Genomic DNA, 24194 nt, shown 5'->3' with positions numbered 1-24194 from the left:
TTTTTTTTTTCTAAAAAACAACCAGCGACAAATCTGGCAACTTTTTCTGGTGTTATCGGAGACTTATGACGACTTTTTGACGTGAAAGCACCTATCGCTCTTATTCTCAACAAGCAGCGGGTGCTGCCGTGAGCACCTCGACCGTGCCAAAGCGCTCACAGGCAGCGGGTAGTCCTCACCGAGCAGTCCTAGCTGATGTCAGAGCAGGAGATATTCACCCCTATGCATACAAACTGCAAATGAATCGCAGCAGTAAATGTACATTTTCTTTGTCTAAAATAAATCAAGGCACTAAAATACATCATTCCCATCATTGAAAACTTAGAAATCGGATGTCCTTGCAAAGCCTTAAGTCCATCTTGTACATCTTATTTCGACTGAAGCTGTCCTGTGAGGCTTGCTATGTCCTTTTTGTTTGTTAATGGTCAAAAATGTTCTTCTTATACTGTTACTTTTTATGGATCACAAGGTTTAAAACTACTTAAAAAGACACACAGACACACACACAGACACAAAGTAACTCCGCCAGAGTGCCTATTTCGGGTCACTTTTGCCGGTCCCAAGTCCAGATAAAGGGGGAGGGTTGGAATTGTGACATTAAAAAAACAATAATTGATAAAAGACATTAATTTGTGGTTCTAAACATATTCTAAATACTTTTGGGTGGTTTTTTTTTACTCACTTTAGGTCTCTTCCACAATGTTATTTCTCTCTCCTACAGCGTTTGTTACAACTACGTGGGCATGACCAATTATGCAAATTAGGCGATGGCGTCATTTAGCGAGTTCTAGCGACTTTCAGGACAGCGAATACCGATTTTCCTTACTGAGGAGTTGGCAACACTGCTTGTTCTGCGCTCACAGACGGGACAGACAGCGCGCAGCAACGCGCCTAATGATGTTTAAAAGATCCCAAAGCGCAAGTGCATCTTTTCAGATGAACTGGAAAAGAAATTCCCTTCGTACCGGCCCAGTACTGGTAACTTTTCTTATGCAGATGAGGCATTATTTCTGTACCATTATTTAATTCCAGAGGCTTTTAAGTTATTTTTTTGCACTTGTTGACTTGTAAAAGCCTATATGATATATTTTATTTCACAATTCATTAACTGCACAGAGAAGGCATCATGTTAAATATGTTTCCTTAAGCAAGTTCTTCATGACTGAGCCAAGTGTCCTCTTTTTTGAAATCAAAATATGGTCACCCTAAACCTGAGAGTTTTGATTGGATGTCACTGATTAGCAGGTATCTGTGAGTGTGAGAGATGCTTGAGGAAAGTGAAAGCTGTGAGCTGGTGTGAGTAAAGGGCCTTTATTTCTGAACAAAGTTCACAGATTTGTGACCTCAGATAGTTTTAACGCTCTGAGCGTCCAATCAAAGCACAGAAAAAGGAACAAACCACAACAACCTATTTGTGTGGACTCAGCAGCTTTTTAACAAAGACGAGGAGGAACACAGTGCTGCACGCAGCCAGCGCTGTCACAGCGGGACAGCTGAGTGTGTTATTGACCGTGTGCCTCAGAGATGTCACATGACGCCTCTGTGAGGTCATGCATTGTCTGACGTGTTCTTGTCCTTCTAACTCCTCTGATGAGAGCCTGTCTAGCTGTCGGTCAATCCAGCTAATGAGCATAAAGTTGTCCATCATTTGACCTCTGACCCTGCAGCACCGCTGCAGAGTCTGACAGGACAGATTCTCCTGCTGCACTTCCTGCAGAGCTCCATCTACACATGAATCACTCCAGGTGCTGTCACAGCACTGAAACATTTAACACATGATAATCACATCTGGATCTGCTTTAATGAAACAGGAGGACAAACATGCTGTCAGCATGGTTTCAGTGACCTCAAGAGTCTGGGAATCCTTCTGTTCATGCTGTGATTATTGTTCCGCATACTCACATGATGATGTTATTTTCATTGATACATTCAAAAACAGGAATTCACCATGCTGAACAGACCAATGACAGCAGCTGCAGCTGCGTCGGCCTGACGTGTCGCTGCATTCCCAGGAGGTGAAAGATCACATTACAGTTTTCCTGCTGAAGCATAAATCCTCCGTGAGCATCAGGGACAGTTTAGGGCTTTGCAGGATTTAGTGACCCTGAAGGAGACGACCACAAAGAAACTGAAGCAGTGGTTTATTCTAAGAATACTCATTTTTCACACACGAGGACACTGAAAAACATGAAGCAGTAAATCTGAGAGAAACTAAACTGAAATATGTAAAATTAAAGGTTTATTTATGAGGCTCTAGTCTTTTTCTCCAATTGATCTCTCTGAGTTAACTTCAGTAATTACTTGACTCAAAGAAGTGCTGCCATTAATTAATGCTTCAATCTTAAATATGATCAACCTCTCTCTAATAATCAGCTATGTACCACAGGCCTTCAAGCTTGCAGTACTTACTTAAAAAGCCATCTGTAGCTGTAGCTAATTACAGGCCAATCTCCAACCTTCCTTTCATATCAAAAATTCTTGAAAGAGTAGCTGTCAAACAGCTAACAGATCATCTGCAGATGCAATTCAAGGACACACAAAGAGGAGGAAAACTCAGCTCGCGTGCTTACCACACTATTACAGATGGCATACTCACACTTCCTGGTTATTCTTACATGTTGGTGAAGTCACAGATGGAAGTACAGTGAGGGCTAAAAGTATTGGAACAGTAAACCGATTACATGTAGACCTGCAGACTTTCTTATTTGAAGAGTTTCAGTCAGGTTTCAGAGCTCATCACAGCACAGAAACAGCTTTAGTGAAGCTTACAAATGATCTTCTTATGGCCTCTGACAGTGGACTCATCTCTGTGCTTGTCCTGCTAGACCTCAGTGCAGCGTTCGATACTGTTGACCATAATATCCTATTAGAGCAATTAGAGCATGCTGTAGGTATTACAGGTACTGTGCTGCAGTGGTTTGTATCATATCTATCTAATAGACTCCAGTTTGTTCATGTAAATGGAGAGTCCTCTTCACACGCTGACGTTAATTATGGAGTTTCACAGGGTTCAGTGCTAGGACCAATTCTGTTTACATTATACATGCTTCCCTTAGGCAATATCATTAGAAGACATAGTATACATTTTCACTGCTATGCAGATGACACACAACTCTATCTATCCATGAAGCCAGATAACACACACCAGTTAGTTAAACTTCAGGAAAGTTTTAAAGACCTGGATGATCTCTAATTTTCTGCTTCTAAATTCAGATAAAACTGAGGTTATTGTACTCGGCCCTGAAAATCTTAGAAATATGGTATCTAACCAGATTCTTACTCTGGATGGCATTACCTTGGCCTCCAGTAATACTGTGAGGAACCTTGGAGTCATTTTTGACCAAGATATATCCTTCAATACACATATTAAACAAATTTGCAGGACTGCTTTCTTCCATTTGTGCAACATCTCTAAAATTAGAAATATCCCGTCCCAGAGTGACGCTGAAAAACTAGTTCATGCATTTATTACTTCTAGGCTGAACTACTGTAATTCATTATTATCAGGATGTCCTAAAAACTCCCTGAAAAGTCTTCAGTTAATCCAAAATGCTGCAGCAAGAGTACTGACAGGGACTAGAAAGAGAGAGCATATTTCTCCTGTTTTGGCTTCCCTTCATTGGCTTCCTGTTAAATCCAGAACTGAATTCAAAATCCTGTTCCTCACATACAAGGTCTTAAATAATCAGACCCCATCTTATCTTAATGACCTTATAGTATCATATCACCCCATTAGAACGCTTCGCTCTCACACTGCAGGCTTACTTGCTGTCCCTAGAGTATTTAAAAGTAGAATGGGAGGCAGAGCCTTCAGTTTTCAGGCCCCTCTTCTGTGGAACCAGCTTCCAGTTTGGATTCAGGAGACAGACACCATCTCTACTTTTAAGATTAGGCTTAAAACTTTCCTTTTTGATAAAGCATATAGTTAGGGCTGGATCAGGTGAGACTGAATCCTCCCTTAGTTATGCTGCAATAGATGTAGGCTGCTGGGGGATTCCCATGATGCACTGGGTATTTCTTCTTCAGTCACCTTTCTCACTCACTATGTGTTAATAGACCTCTCTGCATTGAATCATATCTGTTATTAATCTCTGTCTCTCTTCCACAGCATGTCTTTCATCCTGTTTTCCTTCTTTCACCCCAACCGGTCGCAGCAGATGGCCCCGCCCCTCCCTGAGCCTGGTTCTGCTGGAGGTTTCTTCCCGTTAAAAGGGAGTTTTTCCTTCCCACTGTCGCCAAAGTGCTTGCTCATAGGGGGTCATATGATTGTTGGGTTTTTGTCTGTATGTATTATTGTAGGGTCTACCTTACAATATAAAGCGCCTTGAGGCAACTGTTGTTGTGATTTGGTGCTGCAAAAATAAAATTGAATTGAATTGAATTTGTCCAAATAATCAATCATTAAGAAAAATGTGCTCACATTAAACTGAACATTTAGTACTCATCTAATTCCATTAAATTTAATGTTTTACAAAATTTTAAAATTAAAAAGGTTCAAATTTGGACTCGAGTCACTTTCATGTTTCCTTCAGTCAGACTGACAAACGTTTAAGCGCGTCGATTTTCATGCCTAAGCACATGCTGTGAGCAAGACTCAGACACAGCAGGCTGAAGTTAGCTGGGATTATTCACCTGACACTCAGACTCTGCCCCGCGATGTGAGCACCACTGTGATGTCACACACAGGAAACACACTTACATACTCTGACCGCCTGCCCCAAGAGACCCATATACACCCGCCACCTAAAATAGTCCCCGCCAGCTGCGCGTCTGGTCTGTTCACCACAGAGCAGTTTTTCAGGAAGTGACATCAGACATGTTTCAGGTTTTCAGAGGATACGCTGGGTTCTCAGCTCAGAGACGCAGACACAACACAGGAAATGTCGAAGTTGATGGTTTGATTCCCACAGCAACAGGTCAAGACATCAGGTTACATCATTGATGCTCCAGCTCGCCCTGGTGGTCAAACATGTGCATAAACAGTCAGTTCCATGACAACTGTGGCTGCAGCACCTGAACAGGTAGAAGAAATCTCTGCATCTGTCTGTGAAGAAGAAAGCTGTCAGTGTGTGCCGAAACATTTATTGTGTCACACTTTAAATAAAATCATTTAATAATTTGTTGTGTAATAATCCATCTGTCTGATGAAGAAATATATGTCTGTGTGATCATATTAAAATTCTGAGTGAAGACTGTAAAACTGGACAAAATGTAGTTTAGGCTAACTTTTAAAGCAGGGTGAGACAGTCTGAAGCTGTTCTGAGGTCAAAGTTTCCATCCACTCATCAACATCAGGGTCATTTTGGGCTTTTAATGATTTCTTTGAGCGGCTATGTTTCCAGGTTGGAATGATTGTCCAACATCTTTACTGACTTTAAAGAACAAGTTTGACTTTATTTTGGATTTTCTCTGATCTACACAGAGTTCCACCTGCACACATATCTTTGTCTCTTAGCAAGTTACATGTCGACCAAACATTTTCTGGCTGATTTCTGACCATACTGACCATACTTGGCAGAGTTCATTTCAATTCAGTTTTATCGATATATTTGAAAACTATGTGCCAGGAGTTCGCTGTTCTCACCTTGGCTAGCTATCAAACTGGTGGGTAACAGACGTCTCAGAAAAAGTCGGAGCACTTTTGCAAATATGTGATGGCTTGATAAACCAAGCAGATATTTGACGTTTACACACTTACATTCTCGCCTGAAAATATCTTAAAAGTTTATTTTGTGACCCAGAAAAAGTAATAAGAGTAATATTAAAACTAAGTAACCGCCACCATTCTTGGAAACTGGAATTGGCTGTGCTGTGCTATGAATTCTGGGATATGGTGGGCCAGGAAGGATACATCCGACCCATCTTTCAAATCTGGGGAAAAGGAGGACGCATTTGTCGGCCGCATTTGGAGGAGTCTATGAATTTGGACAGCCTTCGTCGCGTCGCTGTAACATAATCGGCCTACAAATGTGGCCTCAGGAGGATGCAGCCTATGAATTTGGACACCCTTAGTGTCCAAGTTTCAAACGTCTAGCTGCTGATTTGAGGTGAAGTTGATGAATTTGAAGGCAGTCCTCCTCCTTCATTATTCCAGCCACTGACAGCGAAACAGCCCAGAGCATGATGCTACCACCACCATGCTTGACAGATGGTTCAGTGCTCTTAGGTTTGGAAGCCTCACCTTTACTCCTCCAAATATACCTCTTATCATCGTGTCCAAACAGCTCAGTCTTTGTCTCATCTGATCTTCAGGCCTTTGTACAGAAGGTGTTTGGCTCATCCTTGTGGGCAGCCACAGTGTTGGTCTGGGTGTTGGTCCCTCCAATCAGTGCTCAAATAAATCCTTTCATGCTCCAAACAGAAACTACCAGCATCAATGGTGATCACTAACGAGAACTTAACAGGCCATGTCAAATTAAAGCTACTGTAAGAACCTTCTACACCACTTATTAAAGATTTAGGTGGGTGAGTGTGAGCTTGTGTGGATCACAGAACATTCACAACAAATTCAACTTATAAATTCATACATTTATATGTATTATAATTATAACATTTTTTTTATTCTAATGAGAGGTTTAGATTAAAAAAGTGTACTATTATTACAAAAATAATTTATTGACAAAGAAAGCTCAGTTAAATAAAATATTTTTTAAACATCAGCTTGTCTTTTATTCATTCACATTAGTATATTATTGTATAATAATAATAATAATAATAATAATAATAATAATAATAATCATCATCATCATCATCATCATCATTATTATTATAATGTTGTTTTGGCATCACTGGGCTTCCAAAGCCACATTCCTCGGCATGCTTTCTGATGCAGCTGATGTTTCGTGCGCATGCGCCGCTGCTGTCACGACTCGGACGCCGCTGCGGGGAAACATGGCGATGAAGGCACTCAGAGGGATGGTGAACGGGGCGATGAGCGAGCTGTCCTCGGCCGTCAGCGGGAGCAGAGCCCCGGCCGCCGCTCCCACCTCCGCCACCGCTGCCGCCGGGAGCACGTGATGGCCGTGAAACGGGATTACATCTCCCAACCGCGCCTCAGTGAGTCCCACCATCATCATCATCATTATCAGGCAGACTGAGGTCCGCAGCAGGAGGAGGAGGATGAGGGTTAATGGAATAAACCAGGCGATGGTGGAGGCTGATTATGATCAGAGTGATTGATGGAGCTGTTCAGTAAAACTGCATTTTATTTATTGATGGGTTTAATGTCGGAGTACTCTCAGGTGCTGGCATTGTAATCTGTTGCTTTTGTCGGTTTGTAAATTACATACAGAGCATTAAAAATGTTCCTGACAGCTCACAGATATATCTATTTCTGCACTCTTTCACAGCAGTTCACAGTCACAGTTCAGAATAATGCTCCTGTGTCTGATCCTGGGCCTCCTCTCTGTGACATCACATAGGCCTGAGAGGAGCACAGACGTGATAAACTGAGTGTTTAGAGCAGGATTAAAGTGTTAGCGATGAGGCTCACCTGCACAGGTGAACGTGTGTGAGCTCGTTACGCCCGTTCTTTCAGTGTGATGTGATTTAAAGTGTGAGGCAAACGGTCTTCAGAGGGTCGTGTTGAACAGAAACATCCAGACTTTATTTATATTTAGGTTCTCCACACTGCAGAGTCTCTAAGGCTCTTATCTCTCGTCAGGCTGTGGTTCATGTGACTTCCAGCAGGTGGAGACTCTGAGCTTATAAAAGAAGTTTTCACATGGTGGAGATCTGCAGCCGTGCAGCGCTCCACCTGTGCTCCACCCACGCCGTATTGACTCGTGCTGTTTTTGTCTCCTCAGCCTACAAAACTGTGTCTGGAGTCAATGGGCCGCTGGTGATCCTGGACCAGGTTAAGGTAAGAGGACAACCTCCTCAGCTGTTTGTTTCAGTGTCCTCTTTACTAAGCGTCTCTCAATAAAACCAGCAGATCCTGCAGGCGGAGCGTCCTCCGACCACGTTTATGTACTTTCCCTGGTTAAGATGAGGTTCAAAGCAGCTTCCTGAGCTCTTTACTTGTGACATCGACCTTTCTGAATTACAATAAATGATGATAAAAGAGCAGAATATGCATCATTTCATCTTAAAGCTAATTTTTATAGATTACTGCCAACACAGCTGAAACAGCAGGATATTAAAGATGCTATTACAGCCATTAGGGGCTCAAGAGTTGGCAGTTCGTCTTGTAATCGGAAGGTTGCCGGTTCGAGCCCCGGCTCGGACAGTCTCGGTTGTTGTGTCCTTGGGCAAGACACGCCGCCTACTGGTGATGGCCAGAGGGGCCGTTGGCGCGATATGGCAGCCTCGCTTCTGTCAGTCTGCCGCAGGGCAGCTGTGGCTACAACTGTAGCTTGCCTCCATCAGTGTGTGAATGTGAGAGTGAATGAATAGTGGAATTGTAAAGCGCTTTGGGTGCCTAGAAAAGCGCTATATAAATGCAATCCATTAGAGATGGATAGGTGACATCATCCTCAGAAATTATGCAGGTTTTCCAAAACTTCAGAATGACATTACTTCAGAGAGTGTTACCACTCATCTGGAAATCTTACGAGATTAAATCACAGCTGAGTGGAGATGTTAGCTAACACTGCAGAGGAAGATGGTCAGAGCTCCACAGATAAATGATGTTACTGCTCTGCGTCCACTGGACATTCCACAGCTCACATTTATTAGTATTATCAAAGAGTTTCTGTAGTCAAGTCAAGTGGCTTTATTGTCATTTTAACCAAGTGAGCTGTTCTGAACTGAAGCAGCAGATCCACGGGTCAGTTCATGACGTCCCCACCCAGGGTGGAGGAGACCGTCCCTGGGCTGCAGGTGAACTGGGTGGTGTTCGGTAGGTTTTAAGGAGGAACGGAGCATGTATTTGCTAAACTGCAGGTGAACTGTGCTATGTTTTCTGACACGTGTATGGTGGAGGTCGGTAACTCTCGTGGTCTCCCTTCACACCGACAGTTCCCGAGGTACGCCGAGATCGTCCACCTCACGCTGCCGGATGGAACCAGGAGGAGCGGCCAGGTGCTGGAGGTCACCGGCTCCAAAGCTGTGGTGCAGGTATTCACATCAGTCTGACACAATGTGGGCACTTCCAGAAGGACCCCGATGAACCGTTTCCTCCTCTGCTTTGCCTTCTGCAGGTGTTTGAGGGGACTTCAGGCATCGATGCCAAGAAGACCAGCTGCGAGTTCACAGGTGACATATTACGGACGCCGGTCTCAGAGGACATGCTGGGTACGTCACGTGACAGAGTGAGGTTCACAAAGGTCCTCATAAATCCCCGTCAGCTGTTGAATGTGTGATGAGGTCCCCAGATGTGTGCTGAGGCATGTTTATGTGTTTGCAGGTCGTGTGTTTAACGGGTCGGGTAAACCCATCGACCGAGGACCCGCTGTCCTGGCCGAAGACTTCCTGGACATCATGGGTATGTCTCTGCTCCAAGGAGACTCGCCATGATCTGATTGATGCAGCAGTCTGATGCAAACGTCTGGAACAGGCAGTAAAATTTCTTCGACTTGTTTGGAGGAAAAATGTCAGAAATGAGAGAAAAGACAGCAGATTTAACCTGATCTCGGTTTTAATGTTTTATAGAGACACACGTGGTCAAAATCAGGCTCTGTCTGTATGTTTGACTCGCAGTCACAGTAACGCCCACCTTCTCATTAATACCTCACCTCAGTGTGGAACAGCGTGAACTCACCTGCGGTTCAGGTCAAAGAACGACCCACAGACTCAAAAGTTTGGAGGATTAATCGGAGAAAAGTCAGATTTCAGAAGGAGGGAAACGATAAAAACCTCTTTCTATGAGTTTTTTAGTAAAATGTGATTAGAATAAATTTAAAGGATGCGTTTTAGGATGTAGACTTGTGGGTGGAGTCTCTTGTGCTGCGGGTCATGATGAGTTTAAATCTTTAGGAACTTTATTTTGCTAAAAATTGTAGTTTTGAAATAGAAAAATAGATTCAGTTTTCAGCTTTCATGCTGACTTACTCGAGTACTCATAAACCGCACCTGTGAATCTCAGTGTACTTGTGTCTGACATCTTGGAGTTATCACTGCAGTGGATCACGTGTTCTGTTCCTTCATACATGTGTTTGTAACCATTTTCTCCTCAGGCCAGCCCATAAACCCTCAGTGCCGCATTTACCCTGAGGAGATGATCCAGACCGGCATCTCTGCCATCGATGGCATGAACAGCATCGCCAGAGGGCAGAAGATCCCCATCTTCTCTGCTGCTGGGCTGCCGCACAACGAGGTACTCGCACCCGGCTCCGAGAGGGGGCAGGGTCAGTAAACACATCACCTCCTCATCATTATTGGGATGTAATGACTGAAAAGGAAATCAGATCCCTCTTCTTCTTCTTCCTCTGTCTCAGATTGCAGCTCAGATCTGCCGGCAGGCCGGTTTGGTGAAAAAGTCCAAGGACGTGATGGACTACAGCGAGGACAACTTTGCCATTGTTTTTGCCGCCATGGGGGTGAGTTCTTCAGTTGCTTCCTCATCAGAAGCCTCTGAATATGAGAGCAAGTTTCAGAATCAGAATCAGAATACTTTATTAATCCCGAATTATTGATGTCTTAAAGCTGCCCCACACACTCACTCACAGAGCTCAGTGATCTTCTCTCCGCCCTCAGGTGAACATGGAGACAGCCAGGTTCTTCAAGTCGGACTTCGAGGAGAACGGCTCCATGGACAATGTCTGCTTGTTCCTCAACCTGGCCAACGACCCGACGTAGGACAAAACATTAAGAACAAAGCTCACACACACAAGCACGCACACACAGAAACACACATTTACATACACACACAGACACAGACACACATGCACACAGACACACTGACATTTACATACACACAGACAGACAGAGCGGAAGGCAGATTTCCAGGTGTTTCATAGATGATGTCAGATTTGCTGTATGTGCCATGGGAGCGGGTCAAGTGTTTGGGGGTTCACCTTCAGGCGCTCAAACAGCAGTTTTGTAATGTTGCAGGTACACACAGGTGTGGTCTGCAGGTCGAGGTGTGTTCTTCTAAGAGTTAGTGATGGCTAAGGCTAACCTGCACCGGGGGTCAGCCCACACTCACAGGCTATCGGGCCATTGTGTTGCAGAATCGAGCGGATCATCACCCCCCGCTTGGCACTGACGGCGGCCGAGTACTTGGCCTATCAGTGTGAGAAGCACGTGCTTGTCATCCTCACCGATATGAGCTCGTACGCAGAGGCACTCAGAGAGGTCAGCTGCTCTTTCACTCTCACTTAACCCCAAATCGCTGCAGGAAACTGGAAATGATCACGTGATTTCTCCCCGCCGCCAGGTGTCCGCAGCCAGAGAGGAGGTGCCAGGACGCCGAGGTTTCCCCGGATACATGTACACCGATCTGGCAACCATCTACGAGAGAGCCGGCAGGGTTGAGGGACGCAGCGGCTCCATCACCCAGATCCCCATCCTCACCATGCCCAACGACGGTACACACACACCCACACACAGAGACACACACACGTGCTCATCTCACATACAAAGGATTGGGATTTTGTGGATTTCACAGTGAGTTCTCATCTATCGCAGACATCACCCATCCCATCCCTGACCTGACCGGGTACATCACTGAGGGACAGATCTATGTGGACAGACAGCTTCACAACAGACAGGTAACAAAGCTCCGCCTTCAGACATCACCTGTGGAGCTCTGAGCCCTGTAGCCAGCCTCAGGTAGAGGAATGCCAGGCTCTGTCAGTCCTTCTGGTGTACGTTAGAGCCATCAGGTGACCCTGACCTATCCTCCCTGTCTTCCTCCACTCAGATCTATCCTCCCATCAATGTGCTGCCGTCTCTCTCCCGTCTCATGAAGTCCGCCATCGGGGAGGGAATGACCCGCAGAGACCACTCCGACGTCTCCAACCAGCTCGTATGTACACACCTGCTCCAGGCTGCACGCTCCTGTCTTCCTGCTTAATCTAAGTGTGTGTGTGTGTGTCTGTGTGTGTGCAGTATGCCTGTTATGCTATAGGGAAGGATGTCCAGGCCATGAAGGCAGTAGTGGGAGAGGAGGCTCTGACAGCCGATGATCTGCTGTACCTGGAGTTCCTCACCAAGTTTGAGAAAAACTTCATCTCCCAAGGTGCCGTTGGACTCTTTGTTTGCTTGTTTGTTCACCTTTATGTAACTAGGTTGAACAGATCCAGCTTTCTTTGAGCTATTTGCTTTAATAAGTCCTAACTCCCAGTCAGAGATGACAGGTACGATGATGATGGTTATCAACTTTCTCTGTTAACCCGGGTTATCTGCTTCAGGCTCTGAGTGCCCTCACATAAGGAGGAGCATTTCACGGGTCATGTGACTCTTTGTCCATTTGATACCCACATCAGACCGCTGTGATGTCAGACACCGGTGTTCACCTGTCCCTGTGTTTGTGTTCAGGTGCCTACGAGAACCGCAGCGTGTTTGAGACTCTGGATATTGGCTGGCAGCTCATGAGGATCTTCCCCAAAGAGATGCTGAAGAGGATCCCCCAGAGCACACTGGCCGAGTTCTACCCTCGAGAGGCCAAACACTAACCACACACACACACACACACACACACACACACACACTGCTTCCTGCCCTCGCTGTGTTCGTACAGTGTAGTGTTGTGATGCTGTGACGTCCTCACACTCATGACCTTCATGTCCTGCTTCCACTCAGAGAGGAAGGAGACGAGGAGGAGGAGCCCGCACATCAGCGTGTTCATGATGATTATGATGATGATGACGATGATGATGTTTTGCACTCTGTGGTCAGTTTAACGTCAGAGGTTATTTTATGAGGACCTGCAGAACTTCAGCAGAGACAGATGTTGAATCCAGATGTTCTGTCATGCTCATTTCATGCCGCATTAGAAATGCTGATGTCTTCTGATCAAGGTCAAAATAATAATTCAAACACGTCCAAAGAAAAGTGTAAATTCCATTTTTATTGTGTCTTTAAATCAGGTGTGAGGTTCTGTGCGGTTCTTGTGGTTCCTTTAGATTCAGTGTTCTCTTCTTTTTCTTCTCGTGCCAAAACCTTGATGTGATGATGAATGTCTGTGTTCTTTGTAGGCGCTGCGTGCTCATTGCTGGATGTACAAACTGCATGCGTCGCCGCTGAATGTTTCCTGTTGGTGCCTGAAGTGCAGTCTGAAATAAAAGCTGCTGTGTCATCATTCCTGAGCGGTCGTGTGTTTAATGCCGTGTATCAACACAGCTGTGGGTTAACATGAAGGAGTCTGAGCAGCGAGGGGGTTGTGGTGGATGGACGGCTGGATGCACAGGATGGTGTGACATGGAAACACCTACACCTGCTTAAAAACATCCTTAAACTCATGAATCTACTTCAGGAAAACTCCTCTCACTACATGTGGTCCAGTATCCACACAAACGCAGCTCAGCTCAACCTCCAGGTGAGCACAGGTAGCTGGGAGGAAGTTTACACAAGGACAGCCCAGCGCTGCTACCAGCTGCTCCCCAGGTGAGTCTTTTTCCCACATACCTGCGTCAGCTGCAGCCAGAGTGAGAGAAGGATGGGCTACAGGTGTGCTGTATAACCCAGTACACTGAGTGACAGCGACACAAAATAATGTGGACTCGCCTTCATTGAGTGTTTTGTTGTGTTCATGAAGTAATTTGTGTTTTTCCCTAAATTGTTGTGGAACTTTTTTTTTTGGTGGATTGACTTTCAAAGTTTCATGTGAAGATCTGCTGAACTAAAGCTTCGAGGGCTAAATGCTGGAAGAATCAGTAAAAATGCCCCCCCCCATGTACTTCCTGTAGCTCTCAAATTATTCATAGTATGAAAGTAAAACGTTGAATGTCTTCATTAAATATAATAAAGTTACAGAACAAAAAAACCCAGCTGATTCTGGAGTGCAGGGAGGAGCTTCTTGTTGATTTGGTGGGTTTTATAAGGACCGAGCTAGCATTTAACCACAAGCAGCAGAATTATACTTCAGTCTGCTGAGACACCTGAGTCACCTTTACTGTGGATGTGTCACTCATGGGTCCACACAGCTGCACATTATTAATGCTGCAGATTCACAGAAATCTGTAAAGTGCATGAAAACACAAAGGGCATAGCAGCAGCTCAGAGCACAGACCTCCGCCAAAGCAGAGCTCCATCAACACCCATCAAACTGTTTTTACATCTTACTGATGAACCAAAGCTCCTGAGACTCATCATCACATCACTTATTCACCAATAAATATCCATCAGTGAGCTCACAATAAGTCCCTCTGATGAAATCAAGCTTGGCTCCTTCATGTCACACAGGTGTGGGCACATGGAGTAACCTAGGGAGGCGACAGGTGGACTCCTTTAATTAAAGGAGTCCAACAGATGCTTGAACCTGTTATTTGAAGTGTCTGGGAAAGTTATGAATCCATAAAAGTTAATTTCTCTCTCTTAATGAATGAGAATCACCTGCTGTGCTGCTTATTTCATTATAATTTAGGATTTTATCAAAGCGCCCAGATGGTTTATTGAACTTAAACCTCAGTCTCAGCACAGCCTGAACAGGAACTTTATGCTTTGCACTGCTTGAAGCTGCCGTGGAGGACTGCGTGGGGAACAGCTGGAGCTTCATGCAGAGCTCTGTGAGCACGTGCACGACAGACACACAGCTTGAAGTGCAGAAACAAAAGTGCTGCAAAATTGTAAAAGAGTCAGAGCAGAAGATTCCAGTTAAAGCCTAAAAAAATCCACACCGAGTCCCTGTGGACGCCGACCAGCTACAGGAGAAGTCGATGACGTCACGGCAGCAAACACTCACGTTAAAAACAGTGACAGACACGAATCAACTGCTGGTGCTCCACTCAGTCCCTGCAGTTCTTCAGGGGTCCACAGGGAGGTGCTGTTGGCCTGTGCGTGATCCTCCAGCATCACTGCCTGCATCCCTCTGAGAGCATCACCTTCAACCACCACAAGCTGTTGCTGCTTCTGACTACACTGCACTTCCTGCTGTGAAGAAACAGGCGTCCTAACTGACCAATCACCGCACATTACAGCACACATGCTGACATTTGTCCGAAAGGGGAAATATGCAGGCGAGAGAGAGCAGTGACTTTATTTCTCACGTTCAGCATGGAGAGAAAGTGATATACACAGACTGTATATAAAAGACGGCACTGTGACATCACCCATCAGTTAGCACTTTAACTGCTGCATGTTGGGGTTAGGAAGCTGGACATGATGGTTAACAGACCTCTACAACGTCAGACTTCAGAGGACGCGCCCCTGCCGCAGACAGAGGCTGGAGAAACTCCACCCGTCTGTCTGCGGCACTGGGAGGTGTCAGCTTAGTCCCACGGGGAGCTGCATGTAAATCAGCCTGAGTCTTTGGGCTGACATTTTAACAGGCCGGCTTCCTCGTCCCTGAGGTCAGTCAAGTCTTTGCTTTGACAAAGAGACATGCAAATAACTGCAGGCAGAGACACAAAATATCATCTCCGTCAGCGCTGCATTTATCTCTCTGTGAAAATACAGAGCACACGTTAAACGGCAGGGAGTCAGTGCCCATAGACTACCATTTTAAATCTTTACAGCAGAAATAAACATGTTTACAGCCTGATAAACAAACTGTTTGGTCTCTGTGGATAATTTAAACCTTCATAACACCCGTAAGAGGAGAGAACTTTTTTATGACTTACTTGTTTAAAGTGCATTGTAGTATAAGTACTTTAACTGTGGTAAAATATCTGGATATTTGATATGGTTCAGAGTCAGATAAAAATACTAAAGACACTTTTCAGTGTCACACAGAAACAAAAGTGTTGTGGTTTAATGAGCCCCAGACTTGCTGTATGTATTGATAATGGAAACAGTGGGGATTTTGTATTAAACACAACAGTACAGTACAACAGTAGAGTTTACTATGGGCTTCTAAAAGTCCGTCCTGAAGTATTTTACACCCTAACCAGAGTTTTTCTGGAAGCAGTAACCATCAGAGATCACAAGAGTAACAAAAACTAGTATGGGGCACTATGGTGTCCCACAGGGCTCTATTATAAATCCTCTCCTTTTTATTTACTTATGAATTATATTCTTCTTTGTCAAATTAATGTTTCGTCCTTCATAACAGTGCTATGGAGGGAAGATGTTTTTATAACTCACCTGTTTAAATTGCATTAATGCTTAGAGGGTGCATCATTAGGGGCGTGGCCTCTGTGACTGACAGGTGGATGGTGACACAGGCAGCTGTTGCTGCTAGCTGTCTGCTAGCTTCACCAGAACTGGACCTCTGGAGCCTTTTGGAGCATTTTTAAATGACGTCGTGTGACCAGTACTATGGCTGCTGTGAGGTTACTGTACTAACAGAGCGTTTTGACCTGTGTGCTCACGCCAGGCTGGATGGTTCCTGCTCTATTTAGCCTGAAGAGTGTGGGATGGTCTCCACTCAGCCTCAGTCCATCTGACATGACCTCAGAGAAGGGGGGCAGTGTTTCTGGTAATTCTGTTTGTTCTTTGCATGGTGGGGTTTGAACTTCCTATGTGGATGCAGTAATGAGCTGCGCTCACTGTCAATGGTTTTCAAAAGCATTTCTGAGCACCTGCAGTGATTTCCAGCACAGAATCAGGCCTGCTGGTAATCCTGGTGCTTTTAACGAAACTGGGTTTATTATTTTTCCACTACAATATCAGATTTTGCGACATGAGCTCCTGTTTTAATTACCACATTTTTATTAAACCGCTTCATGGTTTCAGTTTGACTCTTCTCTTCTCTTCTCTTCTCTTCTCTTCTCTTCTCTTCTCTTCTCTTCTCGCTGCTGTTGACATGAATTTAAATGGACAAGTGTGAGGCTGTGATGTTGATGGATGGTGGCAGGTATGTGGCATCTCTGTCTCTGCACACTGCTCTGATTGCTCACAGTGACTGGTAACCCTGCCACCCTGTCACTGTGTGTGTGTGTGTGTGTCAGTGTGTATGTGTGTGTCAGTGTGCGTTTGTGTAGTCTTGCAGCAGGCGGCGGTGTTGGAGGGTTGGGCGTCTCCTCAGAGCGCCTCTGTGCTTCGTGGTGCCCTCGGCTGGGTGTTTTACTGACTGCAGCAGTTTATGGAAACTTTGGACACAAAAAACCACGACAAAGGATGTTTGCAGATCAGTTGCAAATGACTTTTCATGACACTTCTTCAGCCGTGAGACAAAAAGCTGCTTTCGGCCGCTCTGTTATTCACTAGAGATCCCCACAGAAGGGGTGTGTATTCGATTTACATCACTTGAGATCGTTGTCGCCTCCCGGGATCAAACAGGAATCTTTGGCTTGTTAGGTAGTATCAACCCAAGGCACTCTACACAACAACAGTAATAACAGAAATAAACCAATGACTGATTTAAAAATTGATCCATGATGATTACTGATGCCAACAAAATCACTAAATAAAAATCAGTAATAGGAAAGTTTTCTGGACATCAGTGTTTTGGATCCACCAGGTTTTTTTGGTGACTTTTGTTAGACAGCTTCAGTTGCTAGACAGCGCCCTCTACCATGTAGTAACCATGGCAGGAACAAAGGTTAGTCATAGTGGATGAATGGGTTGTGCATCAGTCACCGTCTCTTTCTTTGTTGGTTTATTATTTCAGTCCAAACAGCTTTATTGAGCACCTTTATAATTTATACTTGATATAAATTAGATTATAATTTATTGGTTTGTTATTTATAGCACATCTCCACCCTCTCACCCAGACATGGTCAGAATACTGCAAAATGCTGGTGCTGAGATGTGAGTGCTGGGTAAGGCTGCCTGTTATATGTTAAAGCACACTTTGCTGCTTTCATGTAACTAAACCCTGTTTGGGCCACACAGCATGTGTACAGGGGGAGGGGTGGACAGAGTATTCACATGGTGATGTCACTGTGGGACGGTGGGACTGGAGAGACGATCTTAATTTGCCGGTGACCCCCGTCACCTGTGAGGCCTTGTCGCAGATGCACAAACAAAGAAAAAAAAACTTTTCTGAACAGAAACGCAGCCTCAAAGAGGAAAGTGGATTCAAACTGCATTGTGAACAGGATGTCAGGGAATGCATCAGGCAGTAAACTGACACTGACTGCGGTGAAACCACCCTGTTAATCTTCAGGAGCATCACTCTGACTTCCCTTTGTTAGCCCATCTGATAAATGTCTGCAGCACTCCCACCCGGCCGCCTCAGCGTGTTTATTCTGTGTGTGTGTGTATTTGTGTGTGTGTGTCTGTGTGTGTGTGTGCAGGAACAAAAATCCAACATACATGAACGTCTCCGTGTGGATTCACATTAATTTTCTGTAAACAAGGGCTGCAGAACTTTTTAATTGGACACAAAGTGGGACTATCTCATCCATCCTCTAATTCAGTATCACTCTTAATTATCTGTGGCATTATCATTTCTCTCTCTCTGTGTGTGTGTGTGTGTGTGCGTGTCAATAAGCAGTCTAAAGGGTAGATAAACACATGCTTCCTGCACAGGGGGAGAATTATTCATGAGCTGTCACTGTGTATTTCCCACCACACACACACACACATATAATTGAAATAACGATGTGAAAATACCCGTGCGTGCTCTCTCTCTCTCTCTCTCACACACACACACACACACACACACACACACACACAGTAGTAAACAGAGTTTACTGGCTGATCTTCTGCTCATGATTGTTGAGCTGCAGCAATAGCAGCATAATGCGGTCCAATCAGTGCGTGACATCTGTCTGTCACTCCTTCTAACAGAACCTCTGTCAGTTTATGGATGTAACAGGAAAGAGCAGGTATTTTTATTATTCCAACAACCTTATAAGAGTCGGTAATTGTTTCACAAGTTAAAAGCTCTTTATGCACGTCGCCACATCTGTGTGAAAAGTGCTTAGCGCACAGAATAAAGAGCCTGAAGAACTCGGCTGAGTTCTTTCACCTCGACCGCTGCAGAATTTCTGCCAGACTTGAAACATGAAAAGCATGATAATCACAGACCTGCCACCATGAGTTTCACTGATGCCGCAGTCTGAAGCTTCAGCATTAGCATTTACAACAGTCTGTTAGTACAGTAACCTCGCAGCAGCCATGTTATTGGTCACATGAAGTCATTAAAAATGCTCCAACAGCACAAACATGGTCCAGAGGTCCAGTTCAGGTGAAACTAGCAGCTGCAACCACCTGTGTCATCATCCACCTGTCAGTCTGAGAGGCCACGCCCCTAATAATGCAAACTGTTTTCAGACCTGCAGGTTCCTGCAGTGCTGCACTGCTTCCATTCTACTCCAGAGGCTCCATAGGACCACTGACCATGGCACCTTTCAGATTTGGAGGCTTTGTGTGCAGGTGGATACTGACTGAAGCGGCTGGAGATGCTCGCAGTTACACGACAGATAAAGAGAGCAAAGAGCAGATATTAGCAGGTGGATGCAGCAGACTGTTTTCTCTGCCCATGGTGACCCTGTTGCTGTTCAGCTTGGATAAATGGGATTTGAACCCAATGAAGATTAAAGAATAAAAAAGGGACACCTCAAAGAGTAGAAACAGCTCAGATGACGTCAGTAGTTGTCACAAAGCTTTCAGAGCGTTTCCATGGGAACAAATCCCACCGCACTTCCTGTCAGAGTCCATACGTTTAACCAGAATGTCGTGTTTTTCTTCACTATGCATTAGGCTGATGATCTGAAGTGGGAGTGTGTGTAAGTTATTAACCTGCACTCAAGGCCAGGCACTTCAGAGGAATCCACCCTCACGGTGAAATGTCGGGATTTTAAAAACAGCACTTCACATCAGATATTGGTCTGAGATTACAGAACAGAACAGAAAAAACATTTCAGACTACTTTTCTGCTCCATCACTTGATTTCAGAGGAAAATGCTGCAGAGCATTTATGGTTTACGGCATATTTGATGAGTTTAAATAACTCATCATGATGTGCTGCTACAGACTATCTTAACTGAGATTAATGCGACTGGAATGGCTCATTTAGAATAAGAAGTACTTTTAGTGTTTACTGGCAGCTTCATATCAGGAGCAGCTGTTCCCAAACTTTAATCTTCTGTGGCTTGTTATGATGTGAAATCATCAGCAGACACACACACTGTTAATCACATCAACATGAATGATTTCCAGTTGTGTTTGCACTGATTCACTTTCATCTTTTGGGGATTTACTTGTGATATTTTTGTTGGTTAAAAGCTTGACAGCCACTTCTTTATTTCTGTTCTTTTGTCCTTTTCACAGGATAAAAAGGAGCTGAGGGTGAAAATCGATCAGGAAATTTGGCTTTTCCCACAGCTGTTGATAATTTAGAGTTCAGGAGCGACCTTAGCCTATTGCATCTTAACTAAAGGAGGATTCAGGGTCAAATGGAAGAATGCAGTCCTATATATATTTTTAATATGTGCATTGAAGGACATATCCTGGTCAAAAATCACTCTGAGATTCCTCACATTGTTACTGGAGGCCAAGGTAATGCCATCCAGAGTAAGAATCTGATTACATACCATATGTCTAAGATTTTTCAGGGCCGAGTAAAATAACCTCAGTTTTATCTGAATTTAGAAGCAGAAAATTAGAGGTCATCCAGGTCTTTATGTCTTTGAGAAATTCCTGCACTTTAACTAATTGGTGTGTGTTATCTGGCTTCATGGATAGATAAAGTTGTGTGTCATCTGCATAGCAGTGAAAGTGTATGCTATGTCTTCTAATGATACTGCCTAAGGGAAGCAGAATTGGTCCTAGCACTGACCCCACTGGAACATTTACATGAACAAATTGATGTCTGTTCTTTCATATCTGGTCGAAGTGTAGATGTTGATGTTTTCATGTAGAATCCAGGTCCAGTTAGACTGTCTCTTACAGTGCGAGAAATATCAATCAGGTCTTTATTATTTAATGGATGAATTACATACATGTGTTTCTTTCTAATGTGGTTAGAGCATGGTTGCAAACAGCTACATGACAGCTTCTTACAGTATAAAGTGCAGTCAGGTGATTTGGGACTATAAATCTATCTGTGCTGACATACAGCTAATAAATGAGAATATGAATATGAAGACAGGAAACAAAGAGAGGAAAGAACAACAAAATGAAATGAGTACATGAGATGAGTGAACAAGGATAGGAATGGAGCACTGGAACCTAGGAAAGCAAACAAGTAGCCTTCAAAAAATAAGGAAAAGAAAGAAGGCGGGGAACAGAGGCAAGGATGGGGAAAAACATGAGAATAGAAAGAAGTACTGGGAAGGAAAAGAAATGGTGGTAGTAGTAGTACAAAGGAAGCCAGGATAGAAAAGGAAACAAGCAAAAGAAATCAGGGTAGCAAATGAGGAGGGGAAAGAAAGCAAATATAGGAAAGGAGAAAAGAAAAGGAAATAAGGTGAAGGATAAGGGAGAAAGAAGATAGGAATAAAATCAGGACATGAGAAGAGAGAGCTTGTCCTGATTCATTGAGGGATCTTCGATATTACACTGCTCGGCCCGCCTCCCTCTGCTCCTCACTCGCCTCTTTCCTGTCAGTTTGTTCAGCTAACGAGCTCTCGTTTGCATTTGGTACCCGAGGACACGGGCCTGTAACAAGCAATAACGAGCAGCACTTTCAGGAAGACATCTACTGTGATGAAATCTACTCCCCACTGCTGTGGAATCCATTATTGTAAATTTAAATGTTATTAGGAAATAATCAGACAAGACAGGGTTTTCAGGAAACACTGTTAAATGTTCAGTTTCTATGTCATATGTTAAAACAAGATCTAGAGTGTGATTAAAGTGGTGGGTGGGTTCTTTTACATTTTGAGAGAAGCCAATTGAGCCTAATAACAGATTAAATGCAATGTTGAGGCTGTCATTTTTAGCATCTACATGGATGATATAATCACCCACAATAATTATTTTATCTGAGCTGAGCACTAAATCAGATAAAAGGTCTGAGAAATCAGACAGAAACTCAGTGTAAGGCCCAGCTGACTGACAGATGATAACAAATTAGACTGGTTTTTGAATTTTCCAGCTAGGGTGGACAAGGCTAAGTATCAGGCTTTCAAATGAATTAAAAGTCTGTAAAAGACTGCTGCCACACCCTCTCCTCTGCCTGTGCTTTGAGGATTCTGACAGTAGTTTAAATGAATCAGAATCGTGTTGCTGCTGTAACCTGGTTTCTATAAGGCAGAGCACATTTATTTATTGATCAATTTTTAAAATTTCAGTGCATCAATTTTGCCTGCTCTGGCTCCTGGAAGACAATTGACTATGGAGTTTGATCCCCTGCGGGTGTGTCATCAAGTGGTGAAAAACACTTGGAGACAGATGAATGGGTTGGTTATGTACTGGTATGTACAGGGGTCTGGATAGCTACGGGTTTTTCGAGGGTGTGAAGCAGAGCCTCCAATTCAGTTATCCTAGTCTCCAGAGCTGCAAATAGGCTAAATTTATTACGTAGGGTGACCATATTTTGATTTCCAAAAAAGAGGACACTTGGCTCAGGCATGAAGAACTTACTTAAAGAAACATAAAATCAGCCCGGGCATTTTGACTAGAGACCTTCCCACCAGGTATTATAGGAAAAACCATAAAGCCTTTGAATGAAAACAAACGCAGTTGTGACAGTGATGTACACTGTCTTGTTGGTATATGTATGATTTCTATACATTTTACATCAGATAAAAACTGGTTGTAAGATTCAGATAATTATTTAATAAAAGCTAGACATTTTAAATGAGAATAAGAAAGAAAAGTATTTCCTTGTGCCCCCCTTTCCCTGTTAATGTCCTACCTGGCCCCCTGGCAAAACTTTGCTAGACCCGCCCCTGCACAGTTACCAGCTGTCAGCTACATAGAAAAGGATCCTAGTGTTATTTGTCTCTCAGAAACAGTTCATAACTTCCCTTCAACTCATCCATGTCACCTAAAAGATAAACCTGTTTCTCCATCACCTGTTCAGCTCTGATGATTCAGTAAGGACATCTCCTGGGTTCATCTTCATGTTTCCCTCTCACCACATATCCAAACCGACATCATGACCAGCAGCTTTACAGCTGTGGCTCCAGCAAACATCAGCTGATACTAGAAATTAATATTAAAGAAATTCTAACAACAGCTGATCAACTTTAAACGTGCTTCTGTTGTTTAGCGCGACATCCGCTGGTTTCCTCTTTCTGGCGCAAAGTGGGCGATAAACAAACAAGAGCGAAAAGCCGATCAGCTGATCATTGATCAGTTTCATGATTGAAGGAGCACTATCAAACAACTGAGTTATTTTTACACATCAGCCAGCATCTGGCCAATCCACCACCTTTCATTGTTTATACCGTTACAAAAAAAACAAAAAACATCGGCCCAACGGGCAAATGCCCGGTATGCCCAATGGCCATGTCCAGCTATGGTCGGTAGGAGGGAAATTTCTTTTGCAGTTCGTCTGAAAAGATGCACTTGCGCTTTGGGATCTTTTAAACATCATTAGGCGCGTTGCTGCGCGCTGTCTGTCCCGTCTGTGAGCGCAGAACAAGCGCTCACAAAGCAGCAGTTTGGGGATGACGTCACACACATGGGTCCTCTGTCGGACTACAGGAAAACCTGGACATTTTTATCAATCTCGAAAATCCGCCCGGATGCCCCGGACGGAACGTGAAAAGAGGACATGTCCGGGGAAAAGAGGACGGTTGGTCACCCTATATTACAAGCACCATTGCTGCTAAAGGAGGCAGAGGATTAACTAAACTTCTGTCACAATGAGCAGTGCAAGACGGACAGGTGAAGAGGCCATGCTGCTAGCGAGTTAGCTATGAGCTAAGCTAAGCTAAGCTAGCGAATCCCTAAAGAGACAGAGTGAATACTGTGAATATAATTAGCGAGTGAATCAACAGAGAATGTGCTTTGGATAAAGCACGTGAAGATTACACTATGAAACTAGAGAATACATTTCCTGAAGAAAATGCAATGTGAATGCTGACAGCTGAATGATTTGAGTTGAATTTTTATAATTGTTTAATTTTGTACACTGGTGTGGATATTAAATACACCGAATCATTCACCTGAAAGGCAAAGTGCAGAGCTGTTGAAAGTTAAAGTTCACACAGCAGACGAAGTTTCAAAGTTGGATAGTAGCTGAACATCTTTAAAATGTACATTAGAAAAAACTGACTAATAACAAAAGAAAATTTAGAATCAGCAAAAAAATCTGAATGAATATTGAAAGCTCATATTCTTTAAATCACTTGAAGAGTGGAATTATGTAT

The 24194-nt window shown here is 43.9% G+C and overlaps 1 protein-coding gene across 1 annotated transcript; it reads left to right on the top strand.

Annotated features, from left to right (window-relative positions):
- The first annotated feature begins 6891 nt into the window (after positions 1-6891).
- On the top strand, positions 6892-13185 carry atp6v1b2 (ATPase H+ transporting V1 subunit B2). Its single transcript, XM_003453633.5, is given in 15 exon segments — positions 6892-7002; positions 7005-7056; positions 7806-7861; positions 8959-9057; positions 9141-9234; positions 9347-9424; positions 10116-10255; positions 10377-10478; positions 10636-10733; positions 11112-11235; positions 11318-11468; positions 11569-11651; positions 11804-11908; positions 11992-12121; positions 12421-13185. Coding segments are annotated over 15 exon segments (1560 nt in total). The 3' UTR covers positions 12558-13185.
- Positions 13186-24194: the final 11009 nt, after the last annotated feature.

Source organism: Oreochromis niloticus, linkage group LG7 (assembly GCF_001858045.2).
Source record: "Oreochromis niloticus isolate F11D_XX linkage group LG7, O_niloticus_UMD_NMBU, whole genome shotgun sequence".
Classification (NCBI taxonomy): Eukaryota; Metazoa; Chordata; class Actinopteri; order Cichliformes; family Cichlidae; genus Oreochromis; species Oreochromis niloticus.
The sequence above is the reverse complement of the archived record's forward strand: the minus strand, read 5'-3'. Positions and strand labels throughout refer to the sequence as shown.